The sequence below is a fragment of the Mauremys reevesii genome, linkage group 2 (genome assembly GCF_016161935.1).
Source record: "Mauremys reevesii isolate NIE-2019 linkage group 2, ASM1616193v1, whole genome shotgun sequence".
NCBI lineage: Eukaryota > Metazoa > Chordata > Testudines > Geoemydidae > Mauremys > Mauremys reevesii.
The window spans coordinates 146,451,161-146,473,678 of NC_052624.1; the positions used below are offsets into that span (position 1 = coordinate 146,451,161).

The 22,518-nt window shown below is 51.2% G+C and overlaps 1 protein-coding gene across 1 annotated transcript in view; it reads left to right on the forward strand.

Moving 5' to 3' along the window:
* The first annotated feature begins 743 nt into the window (after positions 1-743).
* SNRNP200 (small nuclear ribonucleoprotein U5 subunit 200) overlaps positions 744-22,518 on the forward strand; it is a 39,019-nt gene continuing 17,244 nt past the window's right edge. The window contains exons 1-19 of the mRNA XM_039525239.1: positions 744-788; positions 2,575-2,738; positions 3,753-3,924; positions 4,507-4,699; positions 5,841-5,896; positions 7,078-7,176; positions 10,050-10,202; positions 10,911-11,010; positions 11,559-11,695; positions 12,498-12,581; positions 12,836-13,009; positions 14,036-14,173; positions 16,135-16,290; positions 16,671-16,841; positions 17,149-17,342; positions 18,305-18,428; positions 19,002-19,151; positions 19,530-19,640; positions 21,551-21,682. Coding sequence (XP_039381173.1) covers positions 744-788; positions 2,575-2,738; positions 3,753-3,924; positions 4,507-4,699; positions 5,841-5,896; positions 7,078-7,176; positions 10,050-10,202; positions 10,911-11,010; positions 11,559-11,695; positions 12,498-12,581; positions 12,836-13,009; positions 14,036-14,173; positions 16,135-16,290; positions 16,671-16,841; positions 17,149-17,342; positions 18,305-18,428; positions 19,002-19,151; positions 19,530-19,640; positions 21,551-21,682 — 2,553 coding nt within the window. The remainder of the gene's footprint in view (positions 789-2,574; positions 2,739-3,752; positions 3,925-4,506; positions 4,700-5,840; positions 5,897-7,077; positions 7,177-10,049; positions 10,203-10,910; positions 11,011-11,558; positions 11,696-12,497; positions 12,582-12,835; positions 13,010-14,035; positions 14,174-16,134; positions 16,291-16,670; positions 16,842-17,148; positions 17,343-18,304; positions 18,429-19,001; positions 19,152-19,529; positions 19,641-21,550; positions 21,683-22,518) is intronic.

A 22,518-nucleotide genomic window follows, 5' to 3' on the forward strand; every position in this document is an offset into this window, starting at 1 on the left:
CCGGGCCTGCAGGATGGGAGGGAGCCCTGCCCCCCGGGCTATACTGGCTGGGAGCCCCGCCCCCCGGGCCTGCAGGATGTGAGGGGGCTATACTGGCTGGGAGCCGGCCTGCAGGATGTGAGGCCCGCCCCGGCTATACTGGTTGGGAGCCCCGCCCCCCCAGGCCTGCAGGATGTGAGGGAGCCCCGCCCCCCGGGCTATACTGGCTGGGAGCCCCGCTCCCCGGGCCTGCAGGATGTGAGGGAGCCCCGCCACCCGGGCTATACTGGCTGGGAGCCCCGCCCCCCCGGATGGGAGGGAGCCCCGCGACCTCGGACCCAGCCAGCTGGGAAAGGCCCGGGGCAGATTATTGGCACATCCCCCCCTCGCCCCAGACACGCGGCCGCTCTGGGCTCGGTGGCCGGGCGCTCCCGCAGGGATCCCTGCCCCGCGAGCACCACCGCGCGATGGGCCACAGCGCCCCGGCCCGTCGCTAGGCAACGCCGCTGCGCGCTCACGCGAGGGCCAGCTGCCCGTGGCCCATGACGTGCTATCGCGCCGCCGCGCGCCCCAGCGTCCAGGGGGAGGGGCTGAAGTCTGGGCGCGAGGGGACGTAACGCGGCAGGGCACTTCCGGTGTGCCCCGGAAGGAGTTGTTGGGCGGACGTGCGTGCTGCGCGGCGACTTGTTTCAGTTTTGGCCGCTGCGGGGAGGGGGGAAGCGGCCCGAGTCCAGCCCCGGGGTCCGGGCGGGTGAGGCGGCGCCATGGCGGATGTGACTGCGCGGAGCCTGCAGTACGAGTACAAGGCGGTGAGTGGGAGCGGCCGCCCGGGTGCGTGGGGGGAGGAGGAGAGCGGCCGGGGAGCTGGGGGGGGAGGGAAGCGAAGGGGAGCAGGAGGCCGGGGGCGCAGGTGCCCGGGGGGAGGGAGTGGCCCTCTTCTGGCCCTGTGTGTGAGTGAGCAGTTCTGTTCCCATCACCACAGAACCCTGGGCCCCCATTTTCCGTGCAGGAAGGAAACACTAACTCGGACCTGGGGAAGCTTTATACAGGCCGTAGTATTGCTGTAAAGTTGTGATCAATATCTCAACATATACGACTGGGGAGATAGAGTCTTGCATCCTTAAAACATGATCCTGGAAACCCTGGGTTGTGGGGTAACTCTGGTAGCCTGCAGGGTGCTCATGCTTGGCATGCGTTAGGCTCTGCTATATACGTGCAGTGTGGGGAAGCATGGTGCCTGTGGGAATCATTACTTCAAATTACCCGATGGTTGTATGTTCACAGCCATGAGGGACTAGCCTTGCATTTCATTATCTAAATTTATAAAACAAACTTACCCTTTTACCCTTGACCCTGCTTCCCTCTGCAGCTACTGCCCCTTATCCCTTTTATCCCTGAGGTCACTGAAATTCTGTGTCTAACTGCTGTGTGGTCCTTTCCTTCAGTTGCATCCTAGATCCTGCATAATATCCCTAAAATGCAGCCTTTCTTATTTCTCCATTCACACAGATAAAACTCTTGTTCAAGCTCTCATCCTACATCCTGATTATTGTAACAACCTTCTTTCTGGCCTGGACCACTGCAGTCTTGCCCCACTCATATCCATTCAGATTGTTGCTGCAAAGATCATTTCCCTAACCTGTCACTTTGACCATGTCACCCCTTTCTTTGCATCCCTCACTGGGTCCCCCTTTATCATAGGCAGGTGCAGACTCTGTGGGTGCTCTGGGGAAAAAGTGGTGGGTGCTAAGCACCCACTGGCAGCCCCCCTATCAGAACCTCCTCCCAGCGCCTCCTGCCTGCTGGCGGGCCCTGCTGATCAGCGCCTTCCGCCCAGCGCTATAAACTGTTTTGCAGTGTGCCGGAGGTTCTAGGGGGGAGGGGTGGGAACAGGCAGTGGAGGGTGGGGCCTTTGGGAAGGGGTGCCCCCCCGGCACATTGAAAAGTCAGCGCCTGTGCCCTTTATTGTATCAAACATAAGCTGCTTGTCTTCACTTACTTTCAAAGTTCTTCACGATCAATTCCCACCCTACATATCATTTCTCATTCGCTCTTGAGCTGTTGACTCCTGCCTCCAATTGGCTGCTGCTACCATCCGCTTGTCTGAAAATTTAACAAGCATTTTCCTGCTTTCCCTGTACTGCCCCTCCCCCTTGTGACACTCCCTGTAAATATTTGCAAGGGTACCTCATTATCTTCCTTCAGCTCTCTTCTCAAAACTGCCGTTTGCAGTAAGGCCTACAAAAAGCCTGACAGCCGCTAGTGTGCTGAGACCACTGATGATGGTCACTCATTGTTTCCTTATGCTCTGCTGTCTGTATCCATTTGTTGTCTCTGGTTTTATACTTGGGTTGTAAGCTTTTGAGAGCAGAGCTTGTCTTTTTTGTTCTGTTTGTGCAGCGCCTAGCACCATTGGATCTGGACTCATGACTAGAAGTCCTAGGCGCTACAGTGGTGATGATAATGTGTGGGAGTTTGTTTGGGATGGCCACGGGCAATAATGAAACGTACTACTGGCCTGGCTGGGGTTGTAGAGATTGTTGCATTGGTTTCTTCACACCTTTTATCTGTTCTCTTGTGCTGTGATCCCTCCAGAACTCTAACCTCGTACTTCAAGCTGATCGCTCCTTGATCGACAGGACCCGCCGAGATGAGCCTACGGGGGAGGTGCTCTCCTTGGTTGGGAAGCTGGAGGGCACTCGAATGGGTGACAAGGCTCAAAGAACCAAACCCCAGATGCAAGAAGAGAGACGAGCAAAGTGAGCGGGTTACACATGAATTTGTCTTTCAGGGCTTGGGGTTCTAAGAGACTAAATGGACACAGAGCATTGAATGAGAGCATCCTGACTGCAGCATGGTATTCAGGAGTCTAATGCTGAAAAGCTTGTGTTGGATCTAGCCCTAGGAATTTAAAGTATTTTCACACTGCCTGGGTTTCAGAGATTATAATTAAGGATAGAATTTAATCATGGAGGTCATGATCCTCCATGACTTCTTTGGCTTTAGCCCCTGCAGCAGGGTCTGGAGCTATCAGTCCCATCCCTCCCAGTTATTTTCAGTAAAAGTCATGGGCTTCCATGAATTTTTGTTTATTGCTTGTGACCTGTCCGTGGCTTTTACTGAAAATAACCATGACAAAATCTTAACCTTAATTATCTTGCAGTTATATAGGAAAACCCTTAAAGCATGTGCTCTTAAAGTGATACCTATTCACAGCCCTCCTCAGTATTGCTTCTTGTGTAAGTCTGGCTGTGTACTCTTGATTTGTTTTACTTGCAACTTATTCTGTACACCTTAGCTATGCACATGAGGACAGTGCAGATGGTGTAACCCTATAGAGAATGATTCTGTTACACCGCACAAATGCGGAAAGGAGCAGTGAAGGTTGCATTGAGGAACCTCAACTCGAAATTCCATGACTTTAAGATCTTAATTGCATCAGACGTAATGCTGAGTTAATGTTCTTGCATCTGAGTACTGCAGACAGTGTGCTGCTGTGGAGAAGGAGAGTTTTTTTTCCCATGAACTAGCCAGGCAGCGATACTTTCATTTGTTTCAAGTTCAGTAAAAATTAACTTCTTGTGCCCTGGATAGAAAATACATTTGAAGGGAAACTGTCAGGCTTTTAAAAAATACCACGTTTTAAAAAAGTCTTTGAGATACTGATAGCTTGAATTATTAAAAAAACTCTTTGCCACCATTTATGCCAAGTGCTTACTTTCTAATTTTGCTCTGATTGACTTATGTGATGTTTTCCTTGCCCTGCTTTCTAGGAGGAGGAAGCGTGATGAGGACAGGCATGATATCAACAAAATGAAGGGTTATACGCTGCTCTCTGAGGGCATTGACGAGATGGTGGGAATCATCTACAAACCCAAAACCAAGGAGACCCGGGAGACCTATGAGGTGCTGCTAAGTTTCATTCAGGCAGCCCTTGGGGACCAGGTAAGGATGTGCATGGACCTGTGAGGGTATCTTTGCTCTAACTGCTTGTGATGTGTATACACATCAGCCGAGTGGAGTTGTCAGAACTCCAAGTGTGTGGGGGGGCAAATAGCTGGCAGAGCTGTAGTTCAGATCAGTCAATAAGCTGGTCTTTGGATCCTTGATCGCTAATCCTTCGGTTGCAAGCTAATGAGATGTATAACAACTTGTGGGTGCTAAAGCTCTTCACCTGAGATACTGTCTCCATAGGACCCTAGACACATCCCCAGAGCTACCTGAGTGACTGCCCTTACTGTAAGGTGGGATTTGACTTCTGAGCAGGGTCGTGGCTGTTACTGTTCCTCATGTGCTGGCACAGTGCTGCAGTGTTTTAGAGGGGAATGCTTCCAGATCGGTCGTTTTTCCATGGAGATAATTATTGTAGACAGAAAGCTGGAAGCATTTAGTCCATAAATGTGAGCCAGTCTTCTAGTTCCACTGCTGAGCAGTGGCAATGCTTATCCCAGGTGGGAAATGCGCAGTCCGGTACATGGAGCATTCCCCAAATTAGGTGTGTTGCAACTGTTGTCATTTCTTCTGCAGCCACGTGACATTCTCTGTGGAGCAGCAGATGAGGTCTTGGCTGTATTGAAGAACGAGAAGCTGCGTGACAAAGAGAGGCGGAAGGAAATTGATTTGCTGTTAGGACAGACGGACGACACCCGCTACCATGTGCTGGTGAACTTGGGCAAGAAGATCACAGACTATGGTGGTGACAAGGAGATCCAGAACATGGGTAGGGATCACCCTCGAGCTTGCGCCTGGACTGCTCCCTTGTATTATCTCACAGATCACAGTATATGGGATGTCAGCATGTCGTATTTCAATAGCTGGTGCACAGACGGGGCACAGTGCCTGTGTGCAGGGAGGCTAGAAAGTGTTTTAAACTGAGACGGGGCTTAAAAATGTTTCTTTGGGGCTTGGTGGTAAATAGTTATTGCACTTGGAGACTAAGGGCTACACGCTAGCCCAGGGGTGGGCAAACTTTTTTGGGCCAAGGGCCACATCTGGGTGGGGAAATTGTATGCAGGGCCGGGGCAGGGAGTGTGAGGTCTGAGGGGGGGGGTGCGGTGTGCAGGAAGAGGCTCAGTGCAAGGGATTGGGGAAGAGGAGGGGTGTATGAGGGGGCTCAGGGAAGGGGGTTGGGGTGCGGGGTGCAGGCAGGGGGCTTAGGGCAGGGATTGGGGGGCGGGGTGCAGGAGGGGTTAGGACTCGGGCCTGGCACCGCTTACCTAAAGTGGCTCCGGTGTGGCATTGGCGTGCACCAGGAACAGGGCAGGCTCCCTGTCTGCCTGCCCTGTCCCCAGCCCCGTGCCACTCCAGGAAGTGCTGCGGCCCCTGGGAGAGGTGGGATGGAGGGCTCTGCTTGTGCTGTCCTTGCCGCACCTTCAGGTACCTCCCCCAAAGCTCCCATTGGCCACGGTTCACCATTCCCAGCCAATGGGAGCTGCAGGTGCGGTGCCTGGAGGCATGGGCAATGCACAAAGCCTCCCCCCCCACCTCCCAGGGGCCGCTTCTGAGAGTGGCGCAGGGCCCCCGCGGCACCACGGGGGGCAATCCGAAGGGCCGGATCCAAAGCCCTGAGGGGCCTGATCCGGCCTGTGGGCCATAGTTTGTCCACCCCTGCGCTAGCCTAAGCCGTGCATACAACTCCCAGAGACATCTATGGATAATGTTTAGTTTTTCTACTGAAATCCTGATTCAGTCACAAGTAAAACGAGTGATATTTTCTCCACTTAGCCTCTAGTGAGAACATATCCCTGGGTGTGCTCCCCATCCTTTAGCGGGTACTGGTGCTCTTGCGTTATAGTGGTGCAAAATGAGGATAACTGGGTTGAGCTTCGGTTGCACCCTTCTAACTCTGTCCCCCTTTGCAGATGATAACATTGATGAGACGTACGGAGTGAACGTGCAGTTTGAGTCTGATGAAGAGGTAAGTGATCAGATGCTTCTAAGATGGTGGCTGAGCTGTCGCTCATCTTTGTGCTGCTGGTTGTGGACAGGGCTTGGGGACGCGGGGAGCTGGAGTTTGGCTCTATCTCAGCCTTGTTGGCTAGCAAGGCCGAGCCAGGCCTGAAGATTAGACCCTGCTTCCTGGCACTGGAAGGCTTGGTAAATTACTGTACTAAGCTGTACCATCTTTCACAGAAACATGTATGAATTCTATGGCTTGGCCCACAGGCCAGCTGCTTGGTTTTGATCAGCTATCAGACTTCCTGGCCTCCTCAGCAGTCCCTTTCAGATTGAAACTTTCTCTCTCTCTCTGACTTCCTGTTTCCTGCAATGCCTTTTCTAAATGTGAGCCACTTGGGACTATTTCATATAATTGCTCTTCTGTCACACTTACCTGAGTGAGGGTCTGAAAAGAATTGCCTTGGCTGGTTCCTTAAGGCAGAACAGTACAGGAACCTCCGAGTCATTGGTAGCACTTATTTTTGAAGGTCTTGGGATGGGAAAGGATTGAAAGGACTTGTATGCACTAACGATTTCTGAATGCACTTTAACATCACAAGACAGATGAGGGTTGTCTGCAGCGAGCTCGGTGGAAACGTGCTCCATCTAAAACGGAACTAACCTGAGGGACTAGCTGCCCCAGGGGAGTACTGAGAAGAATAACAGTGAGCCTGAGCAAGGGACCTGACACGTGGCTAGGATGGCATCTGTAAGGAACTGTCCCTCTTTCTGCTCTAGGCCATAGATGATTGCTGCATGAAAGATCTTCCCTCACTCCCATAATTTAGCGGTGCCCAATTGGCTTGGTGCATTATTTTTTCTGCTGACTTTGGCTGCATCTGATATTGGCCACAACTGAAAGCAAGATGCCAGACTACAATAATAATGCTCACTTCTACTGAGCTTGCAGTACAAGGAGCGCCATCCCTGATACAATCAGATCTTCTAAATGGGGAGACTGAGGCATGGGATGATGGGATTTGCCCAAAGTCCTGTGATCTTCTGCCTTAACCACAGTATGATTTTTCTGCTGCTGGAGGAAGGACTAGCTCGGCTCTCAGTAGGGATGGCATTTCTAGTACTCCTGTCCAAGGTGTGGAGAGCTTCTCCATGAGGTTTTCTGGGGGGAGAGCCATTCACAAGAGCTGTGTGTTCCAACAGGAAGGTGATGAGGACGTGTACGGTGAAGTACGGGATGAGGCGTCTGATGATGACATGGAGGGGGACGAGGCTGTTGTCCGCTGCACCCTCTCAGCCAATGTGAGTTACCAAGCGGGAAGCGAAAGGCTACTTTCCTATCACTGGAGGGTTGGCTTGAAGTTGGTGGCTGTATTAAAGCTATGGGGACTTCATTCCTAACTGTGATAGCAGACACTAGTGTATCAGATCTAGCTGAGGGCCCCCTGCTGGATTGCTGAACGGGAAGCCAACTGCTGAATATTTGGGTGTCTTAAGCCTCCAGGATCAGAACAGAGTCCAGGCACTGCTGCTGTCTTAGAACCCCCGGGCACGCTCTTGGGGAGCAGAACTTCTAAGTGGTATCCCCCTCCTGAGAACTGTGACCCCATGCCCCGCCCCAGAACCGGTGCTGACCCTCACGCTTACCCTGTCGGTTAAACACACCCTATCTCAGAACACCATCTGGGTGGTGGTTTGGGTCCATAGTTTCCTTCATGGAGCACATGGTAGATGTAATTCATGAAACACAGACATTTTGCACAGGATTCTAAAACACAATTGTTCTTTCTTTAATAGAGTGAGAAATACACAGATCTATACAAAAATCCGGCATGCATTTCCCTACCTCCATTTCCTCACCGTTCCAGAACATTCTTTGTGTCCAGGGTCCCTCTGCAGAAGTGTGTGGCTTGTGTTCTGAACCAGAAGCCTTCTGCCCCAAGCTTATGCTCTCTAAATACATTTCACCAACCAAGTAACAAGTGTGAACTCCTCAAACCCTCTAACAGCCTTTCCCTAGAGTCAGACTGTCCCTTTGGGCACTCTGGTCTATCTTGCCACCCAGGCAAGCCTGCCTCTATGATCAATGGTACCTTATACCAAAAATCACAATAATATTCAGGTTATTCCCAGTCCCAAAGGACCAGTCACTTACCCCAGGTCAGTTGTACCTAGGGTGACCAGATGTCCCAATTTTATAGGGACAGTCCCGATTTTTGGGTCTTTTTCTTATATAGGCTCCTATTACCCCCCACCCCCCGTCCTGATTTTTCACACTTGCTATCTGGTCACCCTAGTTGTACCCCAGGTCACTTACCAAAGTTAATGCTTGTAGCCAATCCTATATCAAACTAACTAAAGACTTATTAACTAGGAAAAGGAAATGAGTTATTTACAAGGTTAAAGCAGGTAATATACATGACAAATGAGTGACAGTGTGACCGGATTCCTGGAGGAGCCAGCTGAAGTCACTCAATAAGGGTGAACTTCAAAGAATGAGGCAGACAACCCCAAAGCTGGTGGATGTTTCAATACTTAGATTTACCAAGTCAGCACTAAACAGGTGCTATACCTTACTGGTTACTCAGAAGTCCAAAACACAGTTCCCTTAAAGTAACAGTCTCAGCCTCCATCTAATTACCCAAGTCAGATATGATGAAGATTAATGAAAATCTTATTTCATCATATAAAAAGGTTCTACCAATCCCAAGGGATCAGACACATTACCTCCCAGGTTACCCAAATACATGCTTACAGCCAGTTCTTATTAACTAAACTAAAATTCATTAAAAAAGAAAAGAGAGAGTATGGTTAAAAGATCAATATACATACAAACATGAGTTCAATTCTTGAGGTTCAGATTTATAACAGAGATGGTGAGCTTTGTAGTTGCAGAGAGTTCTTTTGGAATTTAGTCCATAGGTTATAGTCCAGTGTCCAATATCATATCCAGGGTGTACCAGCTTAACTGGGATCTCATCTTGCAACTCAAACTTCCCCTGATGAAGCAGATCTGAGATGACAGAGTGAGGACCCCTGGATCTTTTATACAATTTCAGGCCTTTGACAGGTTGGAGTCCCTCAGGGAACAATAGGCCCTTATTTCCTAAACATCCTCGTTAATTAAATAAGTAAAAATAAAATAAAATTATTCACACAGAAGGCAATTGCCTGTTTTTCCACCATTCATAGAATCATAGAATATCAAGGTTGAAAGGGACCTCAGGAGGTATCTAGTCCAACCCCCTGCTCAAAGCAGGACCAACACCAATTAAATCATCCCAGCCAGGGCTTTGTCAAGCCTGACCTTAAAAACCTCTAAGGAAGGAGATTCCACCACCTCCCTAGGTAACCCATATAGGCGAGGCTAAGGGCTAGTCTACATTGGAAATGCTATATCAGTGCAGCTGTGCTGCTGTAGTGCTTCTGATGAAGAAGCTCTTGTCGGCACAATAAAACCACTTATGCGAGAGGCGGGGTAGCTATGTGGGCGGGAGAAGCTCTGTCCACACTGGTGCTTAGGTTGGTGTAACTTGTGTCGCTCGGTGGGGGTGGGGGTTTATTCGCACCCCTGAGCGGCATACGTTATATCGACGTAAGTGGTAGTGTGTACAAGCGCTAATGCATACAGCACCGTGCTAGCTAAGGTAGAAGCACCGAACGCGTTCTTAAAACTCCAATATCTGCGTTAACAGTACTGACTCACAGGCGAGCCAGACTTGTTTCCAGCTATGCATTTGTGTTCAGTGAGGCCTGGGACCTTGGCATGAGCTGGCACTGGGTTTTCCAGCATCATACCCCTCTGTTGCCCAGAACTGCCTGTGTGACTCTCCCAGTCTCCACCTGTGAGTCTCTTTAAACCCTGTTCTGTCCTCTTTGTCATGCTGCTGGTAGCTCCTTTTTCTCCACTTCTCTCCAACTTGCAGATGGGTAGGAGGAAGTAGCTTTTCCCAGGTCCAGCAGACTTCCTTAGCATTGCTATTGTCGGGTCAAAGGCCCGACCTTACAATTAAGTGCTCTGTTGTCCCTGGTCTGACAGCTGCTGCCAGGGCTTTGCTCACATACATGACGGCTAGGGGGGTGGGGCAGTACCCAAAGGCTGTTTGTACCTGTCCTGGGGACTCAGTTCTGTGTGGGCGAAGGACGGCCGTAAGGAGACACTGCCTGTCTTTCAGCTGGTGGCGTCAGGTGAGCTGATGAGCTCCAAGAAGAGAGACTTGCATCCCCGAGACATCGATGCCTTTTGGCTTCAGCGGCAGCTGAGTCGCTTCTACGACGATGCCATCGTGTCCCAGAAGAAAGCAGACGAGGTGCTAGAGATCTTAAAGGTATGTGGCCAATTACCCTGCCTCTGCGGGTGGAGAAGGTTCCAGACTCAAGGCCTGCCTGGCTGGAAGACAGGAAGCTGCCTGGGCAAGTTCTTTACACTTTGGACCTATTTTTCCATATTAAAATTGTTAATACAACCAAACAACTTGCTACTTTGCCGCTCTTCCCCTGAGGATACACCCACCGTGTCCCCCCTCTGCTGTGAGGACCAGGTTTAACGCATGGGCAGACCTTCTTCTCTTGGGTGGCAGTTACTGCTTCTTCTGGGAGGCCAACTCTGGGGTGGTGTTCCCCATGCTAACCATGACTCTGATCCTCACTCCCTTTGACTTCCCTTGGAATTAGGGTGCCCAGCACTTCTCAGGTGCCAGCCCTTCAACTACGGTATTTATGCGGCTCAAACACCTGTAAACTGCACCAGCACAGATGACCCAGCTGTCCTGCCCCTAGAGGCCTCTTAGGAGGGCGGGAAGAGGTTCTGGGACAGACTGCACTTGTTTAGACTCATCTCAGCAACACTGGCAAACTTGCTCAGAGTCTTGATTGTTACATGGAGGATTGGGGTTGTCAGTCTGGCGGGTAGCTTGTATTTGCTATGCAGTTAGGTTCTACCTGCTGTGCAGTGGGAGTTTGGGTCCCCCACCCTCTCCCATGGCGAAGCAGGGCAGCAGATGTAACCAGCTTCTTTCTGTCTCTTCTTTTCCCAGACTGCCAGCGATGACAGGGAGTGTGAAAACCAGCTTGTCCTGCTCCTGGGCTTTAACACCTTTGACTTCATTAAGGTGCTGAGGCAGCACAGAATGATGAGTGAGTAGTGGGCACCTGGTTAACCTGCAGTGCTGTTACCCTGGTTCTTTGCCTGTGTGCTGCTCCGGTCGTGCTGCTAGTCACACCTCAGGTTGTCTGCACTACGGGGATTTACACCAGCACAGGGGAGGCTACGTACCCCGGAGGGTAGACGCAGCCTATGGCGATGGAAGGGGTTTTTCCATCAGTGTAGGAACACCGCATCCTTGAGCAATGGTAGCTGGGCTGACAGAAGTATTCTTCTGTCGACCTCGTTACATCTGTGTGGGCTTTTAGGGCCACGTAGCTACGCTTGGGGCATGGGTTTTTCACATCCTTGATTGACGTACGTTGTCCTAAATTTTAAGACCCGGCCTCAGTCAGCTTTCATAGCTGCAACTTTCTCACCTCTCCATACGTCTGCCTTCTGTGCAGTCTTTCCTCTGCTCCATGCTTTGTGAAACTTCAGGTTTCTCCTGATCCTCTGTGACTGTTCTCCATCTTGCCCCTTTCTCTCTGACCCTGTGTATTGGGGCAGTTGCCTTCTCTCACCCTCTTTCTCCCTCCAGTCCTGTACTGTACGCTGCTGGCTAGTGCACAAAGTGAAGCCGAGAAGGAGAGGATCATGGGGAAGATGGAATCTGATCCCGAGCTGTCAAAATTTCTGTATCAGCTGCATGAGACGGAGAAGGAGGATCTGATTCGGGTAAGAAGAGCAGAGAGAGCCCATAAGGTCCTTGTTGCATCTGAGCTGACACCATTGAAATAGCACTTTGTATGCATGTCACACACACACATTTCACTGCAATCACTGAATAAACTGGATTGAAAGGAGGGGAGGGTGCTACTGGGATCACAGCATAGAGGTATGGTCTGACGATGATGGTTGTAGACTGACCATGCTTCCCCTCTTCATATTAGCCAGATCCAGCTTTGGGTTCAGAGCATTGCGCCAATTTGTGCTGTTACTAATCAGCAGCAGACAGCAGCTTCTGTGTCTGTTACGGGGTCCTCTGAGATGCAACTCCCTTTGGAGCACGTTGGATCCACTCATTAATTGGAAGGGGTTATGGAGGCTTTGAGCATGACATCCTCCATGCTCTGAGGGAGCTGAGATATCCTGACCAGGCTCTGATCCTGAGTCATCTTCACTGTAGTGCTAAGCATGGCTCATTAGCCCCTGGGTCAGCTCCATGCTGTCTTTGTGTTGTCTAATGAATGTTTCCTGTGCCTGGACCCAGCCTGTTCTTACACCCTTCTGCACAGGGTCCGTTGCAGTATGTTCCCCTGGGGGACAGGTGATGTTTCTGGCCCTGGTGGTGGTGGTTTCCAGTGACCATCAGCAGGTGGCTCTGGTTGAATGGATGGCTGTGCTTAAAGGGACTCCCAGCCTGAGGAGCTGCCTCACCAGTTAGCTGAAGCCGTGCTATTGCAGTGGGGCAGCAGCTGCTGTTCCCCACCGAGAGGTGTCTGCACCGTGTTAACCTGCCCTCTCCCTTTGCATCCAGGAGGAACGCTCTCGCAGGGAACGTGTGCGCCAGTCCCGGATGGACACAAACCTGGAAACCATGGATCTGGATCAGGGTGGAGAGGTGTGTCCCTTAAGGCACCTGTTCTTAGGATGCTCAAGGAACTGCTAGATGAGGGGCTGAATGAGTGCAAGGGGGCTGTTGTTAAATACCCTGATCTAACGGCCTGCAGATGGGGTGTGTAGGGTTACGCCCCGATCTGCCTGAGAAGGTGTGGGAAGGCAGACTTGCAGGCTGGGGGGAGCGGATGCCATGCGGCCCCTTTAAATACGGGCCCCTCCCATTCTTCCTCTGACCCCCCCTTCTGGTTTTTCCAGGCACTGGCCCCACGCCAGGTGTTGGATCTGGAAGATCTGGTGTTTGCCCAGGGCAGCCATTTCATGGCCAACAAGCGTTGCCAGCTGCCCGATGGCTCATTCCGCAGGCAGCGCAAAGGCTACGAGGAGGTGCATGTGCCTGCCTTGAAGCCAAAGCCCTTCGGCTCCGAAGAGGTAGGTGACTGTTCCCTTCCGGTCAGCAGTGGGCAGGGTTGGATTACCTAGTGTCCCTTCTTCCCCACCCCACACAGAAACCTGCTGGCTTTGTGGCACTTCTCGCTCGCAGTGTGCGACTCAGGAGTTGAGGGAGCATCTCCACGACGCGCCCTGGGGCCAGCAGGACTTGGGCCCCTTCCGACACGTGACCCTTAAGGAGCCTGTGCATTAAGCTCTGCTTCCCTGAGATTTCATGTGACCAAAAATGGCTTCTGATCCATTGGTTCCTAATGCCGGGGATGTGCACCTGGCATTGGTGCCTCTGGCTCCCCTTACACCTTAAAGATGGGCTACTCTGCAGGGCTTGGGGGCACTGTTGCTGCACCTCTGCCAGTCATTTGTGCAAGCTGCTCTGCCGGACCGAGCAAATGAGCATGGGCCATATTCAAGGTTGGGTTCCAGTTCTGGCTGTGCTACTAATTCACCATGTGACTTTGGACAAGTCACTTGGACTCTGTCAGTTTCCCAAGCTGTAAAATGGAGACAGACAAACCCATGGCATGAGGAGTCCTTGCTGCTTGTACAGTGTTACGGGTTGTGGTATGTGCTGTAATCGCTGCTTTGCAGTTGGGCTGCCCCACACTGGCAATCCAAGCTTCCCCGTGAGCTCTGACCCACAGTGGGAACTGCCTGGTACACGAGAGGGTGCAGTCTGGGGAATCGGTAGTGTTGGCCTGAAGAGTTAGAATCCTCTATGCTAGTTGACTGTGGTGCTGGTCGCTGCCCAGAGTGATGTGTGAATCTTGCAGATCAGCAGTTGGACACCCCCCCCAGGCCAAATACTTTGGTCTAATGGGCCCCATCTGATCTTACTGCCTGTTCTGTGACTGCTCTGCACAAAGCATTATGTCCCAGCCACACTGAGAGAGACCAAGAAGCTCCCTGCCATTTCCCAAGGGGTCTCTCTTCTAGACCACAGAGTGCCCTGCTTGCGGCACAATAAAGGGTCTGGTCTTTGATGTTAATGATGTTTCCCCTTTTCAGCAACTGGTTTCTGTGGACAAACTGCCCAAATATGCCCAGGCTGGGTTCGAGGGGTTTAAAACCCTGAACCGGATTCAGAGCAAACTCTACCGTGCGGCGCTTGAGACTGATGAGAACCTGCTACTCTGTGCTCCCACGGTAAGGATCTGGCCAAGCTGTCTCCTGCCCCAGGAGGCCACCTCATAGATACTCAGTGCCTCCAGCTGCTCCTGTTTAGCACAGACTTTGGGTTGTAGCCCAACTGTCTTAGAACATAAGAACGGCCAAACTGGGTCAGACTAAAGGTCCATCTAGCCCAGTATCTTCCAACTGTGGCCAGTGCCAGGTGCCCCAGAGGGTATGAACAGAACAGGGAATCATCAAGTGATCCATCCCCTGTCACCCATTCCCAGCTTCTGGCAAACAGAGGCCAGTGACACCATCCCTGCCCAGCCTGGCTTATAGCCATTCATGGATCATGAATTTATCTAGTTCTTTTTTAACCCTGTTATAGTCTTGGCCTTCACAACATCCTCTGGCAAAGAGTTCAACAGATGGACTGTGCCTTGTGTGAAGAAATACTTCCTTTTTGTTTGTTTTAAATCTTTTTTGAGATGGGGTGACCACATCTGCACACAGTATTCAAGATGTGGGCGTACCATGGATTTATATAGAGGCAACATGATATTTTCTGTCTTATTATCTATCCCTTTCTTAATGATTTGCAACATTCTGTTTGGTTTTTTGACTGCCACTGCACATTGAGTGGATGTTTTCAGAGACCTACCCACAGTGACTCTAAGATCTCTTTCTTGAGTGGTCAGCTAATTTAGACCCCATCATTTGATATATATAGCTGGGATTATGTTTTCCAATGTGCATTACTTTGCATTTATCAACATTGAATTTCATCTGCCATTTTGTTGCGCAGTCACCCAGTTTTGAGAGATCCATTTTGTACCTCTTCACAGTCTGCTTTGGACTTGACTATCTTGAGTAGTTTTATGTCACCTGGGGGAGGGCTGGCTCATACTTCATGGGGAATCTGTCTTTGGCTGCTGTCAGGAGACTGTGGATATGATGGGGCTGATTCAATGTATATACCAGGGTGTGACATACCAGGGTGCAATCCAGACCAGTGGAGGGCTGTGTTAACTCGTCTCCTGCATTGGGTGCCTTACAATGCCTTTCTGCTGTAGCTCCTCGGGCTGCTCATAAACAGCCTTCCAGCATGCGAGCCACAGCCTGACTTTCACCAGCCATGGTTATACCGCAGGGTGACCCCAACACATCCCCAGTCCCAGATTGTCCACCAGAAATGTGTGTCCTGTTGCTGCCCAGCACCGAGGAATAATATGCCAGTTTCTTTTGTCCAAGTTATTCAGATACTTTCACTTAAACACACTGGATTAGCTAAAACAGTAAAACAAGTTTATTTAATACAAAGAGGTAAATTTTAAGTGAGTACAAGTAATGAGGCATAGAAGTCAGAAATGGTTACAAGAAAAATTGAAACAAGACATTTACTAATACCTGACTTGACTTAAACTAGATTAGATTCAAGCAAAGTTTCTCACCATGTGCTCCAGCAGATTACTGGCCAAACCCCCCAGAGTCCAGCGCCTATTTCCCTTGTCTCTTCAGGCACACTGAATGTGATAAAGGGAGATGTCTGGGGCTGTTTTGCCCCTCCTTTTTATCCTTTCAGTCCCTCTTGAAAAACATTTCCATCTGAGAACCAGGATCCAAAGTGTCTATGTGGAGAGAAGTTCCCTGCTGTTTTTTTTTTCACTGTTTGAACTTCCTTTGTGTTCCCTTCCTGCTTGATAACTGTTTCCTGCTTAAATTCAAATTAAGCAGAGTACATGCTCCTTTGTTTAGGACAGACCTGTTTGCCAATGTCTTTTTGGGCAGTGTTGTGGGGTTTGGAATGTGCATTAATAACTCCATACAGGGGAATCTTATAACTTCACGTATCATGTTGCCACACACATTTTACCAAGCCAATACTGATCAGCAAATTATGAGTTTTTAATTGATACCTTACAAGGCGTGCTTTATGCAAAGATTATTACAGTGGTGTGTAGGGTGTGACTACAGAGGTGTATTCTGTGCCGCAGGGTGCGGGGAAGACCAACGTCGCTCTGATGTGCATGCTACGCGAGATCGGGAAGCACATCAACATGGATGGAACCATCAACGTGGATGACTTCAAAATCATCTACATTGCACCCATGCGGTCTCTGGTGCAGGAGATGGTGGGCAGCTTTGGGAAGGTAATGGAACGACTTTGCTCTGGTCCTGCTAGACCTGCGAGGGAGGGGGAGTGGAGCAAGGACTTGGAGCTTTGCTCCTGTGAGGTCTGTACTCAGAAGGGCCCCAGCTGAGCTCTAGCATTAAAGGGTATCAAGCCTTGAGAGGACAGGGTGTTGTGCCTCTTATTCCCTGTTCTCTTGGGCCTGATGCCTCCATTCCAGGCTTTGTGATTCAGCACCAAAGAGGAAGAATCCGTGTCTTGCTTAATGCCATGGTGCAGAAAACCCTATTTGTAGTCTTGGGAGAGGTATGCAATGGTGCATGCGATTTCCCCAAAGGTGCTGCTCAGGATCTTTCATTTCCCGGTCTCCTCACATGCACTGTGCTTGGTCTTTCCTAGCGCCTGGCAACTTATGGCATCAATGTGGCCGAGCTGACTGGAGACCACCAGTTGTGTAAGGAAGAAATCAACGCTACCCAGATCATCGTCTGCACCCCCGAGAAGTGGGACATCATCACCCGCAAGGGCGGGGAGCGCACCTATACCCAGCTGGTGCGCCTCATTATCCTGGTGAGTAGCAGTAATGTTTTCCCCAAGCCCACTGGGAGATGACGACGCTGGCTGTGACTGCACTTCGGGAAGTGCTTCATGGTACCTCAGCCTGAGGGGTTATATCAGGGTCTTTGTGGTTTCTGAGAAGGCCATAATTGATGTGAGACTTCATCTGGGCATGGTGGATAGGTGGGTGTTTCAAACCTATGCAAGCCCAGCCATGCAGTTCCATCGGGGAGTACGAATGAACCAGACATGCAGCAAAGAAGTCAGTCGAGCCTTTCCCCTTTGAAGTCAACCTCTTCCCACCCCTTTTCTCCTCTAGGATGAGATCCACCTGCTGCATGATGACCGGGGCCCTGTCCTGGAGTCCTTGGTGGCTAGAGCCATCCGCAACATTGAGATGACCCAGGAGGATGTGAGGCTTGTTGGCCTGAGTGCCACTCTCCCAAACTACGAGGATGTAGCTACATTCCTGAGAGTGGACCCCGTCAAAGGCTTATTCTACTTTGATAACAGGTGTGGGAAAGGTTGGGAAGGGCCTTTTACAATCCAGCTGGGGAAGCAGCCAAGGTCTTTGGTGAGATCTTTACGGGGAGGTGGTTTAGAATGTAATTGTCATTAAGCTGATGGTGCCAGGGTTTCATTGGGCATCCAGCCTGGTTTAACTGGCCATGGGACGAGCTTGTGGCTCTTAGGGAGATCGTTAGAATGTGTAGGTCCAGGATTGCACCCCTGAAATGCACCGTAAGGGTATTTTCCTGAGGTTGTGTAACTATTAGTTATACTTAAGGTTAAGATTGTTACAGTTATTTTTAGGAAAGGGACAGGTCACAGGCAACAAACAAAAATTCACAGAAACTTGTGACCTGTCCCTGACTTTTACTAAAAATAACTGACAAAATGGGTGGTCAGGGGTCAAGCACGTACTCCCACTGCAGTTCTAGGGTCTCTCAGGCGCCCGCAATGGCTTGGAGTTCCAGGGCCCTCAGTTGGGAGCTGCAGGGTCCCCCAGCCAGCTGATAGCTCCAGCCCCACCACCCCAGGGTTGAAGTGGAAAATGTCATGGAGGTCTCTGGAAGTCACAGACTCTGTGACATAATCTTAGCCTTAGATTCATACCTGGGTATGAAAAGGGATTCTCCACCCCAATCTGCTGGGGAAGCTTTGCATGGCTCTGAGGCAGCTTGCAAAGTTTCATCCATATCTGAAGATGTGCATCAAGTGACAGTCGAATACTGCTGCCGTAGAACTAAAACAAGGAGGCAGTGCTTGGCCAAAACTTGACTCATTGAATCTTCGTGTGTTAGGCTAGAACAGGAGGGCATTTAGCATGGAGTCTCTGCGGAGGGGCTGGATTAAAGCTTGCAAAGGGATCTGCAGAGTGATTCTTGGATAGAAACCATCTGATCTGTGGCAGAAATCCATAACGTGGAGGTGCCATTCATGCACCAGTTCATGCTACCTGCTTCTCATTGCAGCTTTCGCCCAGTGCCCCTGGAGCAGACCTATGTGGGAATCACAGAGAAGAAAGCAATCAAGCGCTTCCAGATCATGAATGAGATTGTCTACGAGAAGATTATGGAGCATGCTGGGAAGAACCAGGTAGGCCTGACGTCCTGCTGGTATTTTAGTTGCTGGTGCATGTAAGCCTCTTGGTTATGGTGCACTCGTGAGAGGCTTTTTCTATTTGTTTGTCCTGTGGACTCTGCTCCCAGCTCCAGAACTACTGCAGTCTCTGTGGATAGAAGTGTAGATCTGTGCCGGCTACTAGCAGCTGAGGCAGGGACATATACCCCAGACTGCTGTTTCTCTGCCTGCTGACTATTGCCTTCTGACCATCCAGCGTGAGCACTTCGGTTCTTCCCACGTGGCTGTGCCTCACCCCAACCCCTCTGGTTAGAGCTGGCTGGAGCTCCCTCCTGAGCCAGCTCACTGAGCCTCCAGCCCCTCCCAGAGCCAAGCGTCTCTCCTTTTCCAGCATTAAACGGTTTCCTCTTGTGGTGCTCCCATTACCAGGCCAGCAGCTCCAGCCCAGACCTGCATCAGCACCATGCCCCAGTGTGTCTTCTAGGCCACCCTTTTGCACCATAGTCACCTCGCTTTCCTGAGCACAGGGAATGGGCTGGGGCAGAACTCTGTGCCCCCAATAACAGTGCTGTGTGGTACGTTCGACAGGTGCTGGTGTTCGTTCACTCCAGGAAGGAGACAGGGAAGACGGCCCGAGCCATCAGGGACATGTGTCTGGAGAAAGATACGCTGGGCCTCTTCCTTCGCGAGGGCTCAGCCTCTACAGAGGTCCTGAGGACAGAAGCTGAGCAGTGCAAGGTAACTGGCAGGCAGAAAGTTGGGGTATTTGCCTGTAGTCTGGCTGGTGTGTTATGACAGACTTGGGGGTTCAAATACTGTGGCTCACGTGTGATAAGCTTGCCACGTTTCCCTAGAATCCGAGCTTTCTCTCCCTCTTGTCTCTACTCGCAGCATTAAACCAAAATCATCTCAGTAGGAACAGTGGGACCTGCATCCTTGTTCCCTGGGGGGTGTTGGTTTCATGGCAGCGTGTGAGACCAGCACTTGTTAATGAGTGCTGGAGCTCAGGCGCTCCCTGCCCTGGTTTGCTCTCCAGGAGTTCCTCTGACCTGCAATGTGTCCTATGGATTCACTCGCTGAAGAGTCTGACTGTAATTAGTTGTCTCTTTGCTACAGAATCTAGAGCTGAAGGACCTGTTGCCATACGGCTTTGCTATTCACCATGCTGGGATGACCCGAGTAGATCGAACACTGGTGGAGGATCTGTTTGCTGACAAGCACATTCAGGTGAGTCCTCGCTCCAAGTGGAGCATGTGTATTCAGATCAGGCTGGGATCGTCCCTGGGAGATACTTGAGCAGTGCTTTAAGGTGATTGCTGCTTCAGCATGTGTTGGGATGCTCCATCTGGAGACTAGAAGTGCAAGGCTGTTGATTGTCAAGTCTTCATGAAGCTAGTGCTCACTGTGACACTGGAGGCACACAGACTGGGTTCTCTCTGGTCATAGGTCTAGGCTCCAACCCAGGAAGTGAATGGGTCCATGAACAGGACATGGCTAGGATGGGGGAAGGAAGCCTTTCCTCTAAGTAGAGATGGATATCGCTGCTCTTGGATATCCCTTTAGCTGGCTCTCTCACCAGCAGCCTGTGGGCTTCCACTGTGGTTACGGTCATGGAGGATCATCTAGAATTAAAGTTCCTGACTTTAACGAACCTCTGTGACTACTTCTGCTTCAGCCACGGTGGCGGGGGCTGGAGCTGGCAGATTTTTGTTGCTTGCCTGCGACCTGTCTGTGACTTTGATCTGAACCGTATTCACGCCCTGTTACTCCGTTTCTGCCTGTGGCGCAATGCAGCTGTGGTAGTCAGCCCTGCCTGCTGCCCACAAGGATGCAGTGGCTTTGTAGGGAAGATGTTCTGCTGTGGGAAGAGCAGAGTTCTGTTGAGCACAGGATAACCTTGTCCCTCTATCCCCACTTTGCAAAGCACTTTGAGGACAGTGAGACTCAGGTCCTGTTTTACAGCTGGAGAAACTAAGGGCTGGAAAGGGTCATTGCCCTTAGACTTGTGACTCTCTTAGGGGCAGGGGGTGTATTTGCTCAGGGTTGGGGCAGTGCCCAGCACAGTGGGGTCCTGGCCCATGACTAGGGCGCCTCGGTGCTACTGCAGTATAAACAAGAGGGAACATTGCGACAGACTGACAACACATGCCTTACAATATCTTGAATTAATTTCACTGAGGGCTTGTCTACACTTGGAACACTCCAGTGGCCCAGCTGTAGCGCTTCAGTGTAGACAATACCTCCGCCTGTGGGAGGGGTTCTCCCATCGCGGTAGTTAACCCACCTCCTCAAGGCTAGCGAGGCCAAAAGAAGAATTGTTCCATCGACCTTGTGCTGTCTTCACCGGGGGTTAGCTCAGCATGGCTAAGTCTGACAGGAGCGTAGATTCTTCAAGAAACCCCATTGTCTACTAATGACCTGCTCTTGGAAACTCCAGCTCACAGACCCCTGAATGGTATAAAGTGGGGGACTAACCCTGTCTGGGTGTGCTTGTTCTGAGCTGAAGCTGTGATGAACTGGTAACCCCAAGGAATCCTTCGGGTGGGCGTTGAAGGACTGCTCCTGCCAGAATTCATGTGAGGGTTGAGATGAACCCTGGTAAGCTTAGTACCGTGTGTGGGTTCTTTGATCTTTTTTGTAGTACTTTTTACTTGAAGAGTAAAGCAGGTGTGCAAAGGAAGTGCTGTGGTACCTTCTGATGATGGCACTGATACCTGTTAACCAGCTCTGAAGAGATAAGCCGGTGCCCTTGGATAGTATCTCTGCTGGGACAGTGAGGCAGGGAGCTGTGCAGTCTGGAAATACCCTGGTCAGAATGAAGGGAGACACAGATCTCCACGCAGAAAGGCGGTGCTGGGGAGCTGGAAGCCTCCGGGGGTGCCCTTGGCTGGACCTTGGAGTGGAGATACAGGTTCAGTTGCTCAGAACTGAGACAGGCATGACTCACCCAAGGTCAGGCAGTCCGTGGCAGATCTGGGAATAGGCCCCAAGTCTCCCAGTCTGGGGCCCTCCACTGAGCTTTGTGTACATGGAAGGAGACTTTCAGGCATACTTGTCCTAGTGGAGCAAGAACCAGTATCTCTGGTGCAGTTTCCTGTAGGAATGAGCTAACTAACCTCACTGTGTTCGTGCTCCAGGTTCTGGTCTCCACGGCGACGCTGGCTTGGGGTGTGAACCTTCCTGCTCACACGGTCATCATCAAAGGGACGCAGGTGTACAGCCCGGAGAAAGGCCGCTGGACGGAGCTGGGTGCTCTGGACATCCTGCAGGTAAAGTCCTGGCAGTAAAGCTGCTCTGACTATCCCTAGCAGGTCCCTCTCCTCTTGGAATCTGCCTCATGAATCCTCCATGTGATCAGCTTCATGCATTTTGACACCACAGCTGCCACCACTTCCCGTAGGGAGAGCTTTGTGTTGGTCACGGATTCCATGACTTTCTGGTGTGCCTGGCCTGGGAGTCACCTGAGCAGCTCGGGCAGCCTCTGGGCCAGGCACCCTGGCTGCTGCTGGGGCAGTATTGGGGCCCTCCGCCTCCCAGTAGCAGGAGTTGGGGTGTGAGGGGGCCCAGGGATTGGGGTGCGGGGCGGTGCTTACCTGGGGTGGGGGCATCTCCTCAGAAGGGTGACAGCAACTCGCTTCCCTCAGCTCCTAGCTCCATGTGCTGCCTCCACCCGCAGGCATCACCCCCGCAGCTCTCATTGGCTGTGGTTCCCAGCCAATGGGAGCTGCAGAACCGGAGCTTGGGTCAGAGCGGTAGCGTGGCTTCCCCAGGAGCTGGGTAGGGAGCCTGCCTCACCCCACACCTGCGAGACCCCCTGGGCTGTCCTCCCAAGGTGCCCCCCTTTCTCCCCCCCCTCCCCCAAAAGAAAAGAAAAGTTTTAGGGTTATGTAGGAAAAGTCATGGACAGGTCTCGGGTTGTGAATTTTTGTTTATTGCCCGTGACCTGTCCATGACTTTTACTAAAAATACCTGTGACTAAAACGTAGCCTCCCCCATAGCCTACCCCACTCTGCCTCCCCCAGCTAGATTATCTTGACTGTCCGATGAGCTGGACCACAGAATAAGTGTGCTGGTAGGAGTAAGGACAGAGGAATGACCCACAGCC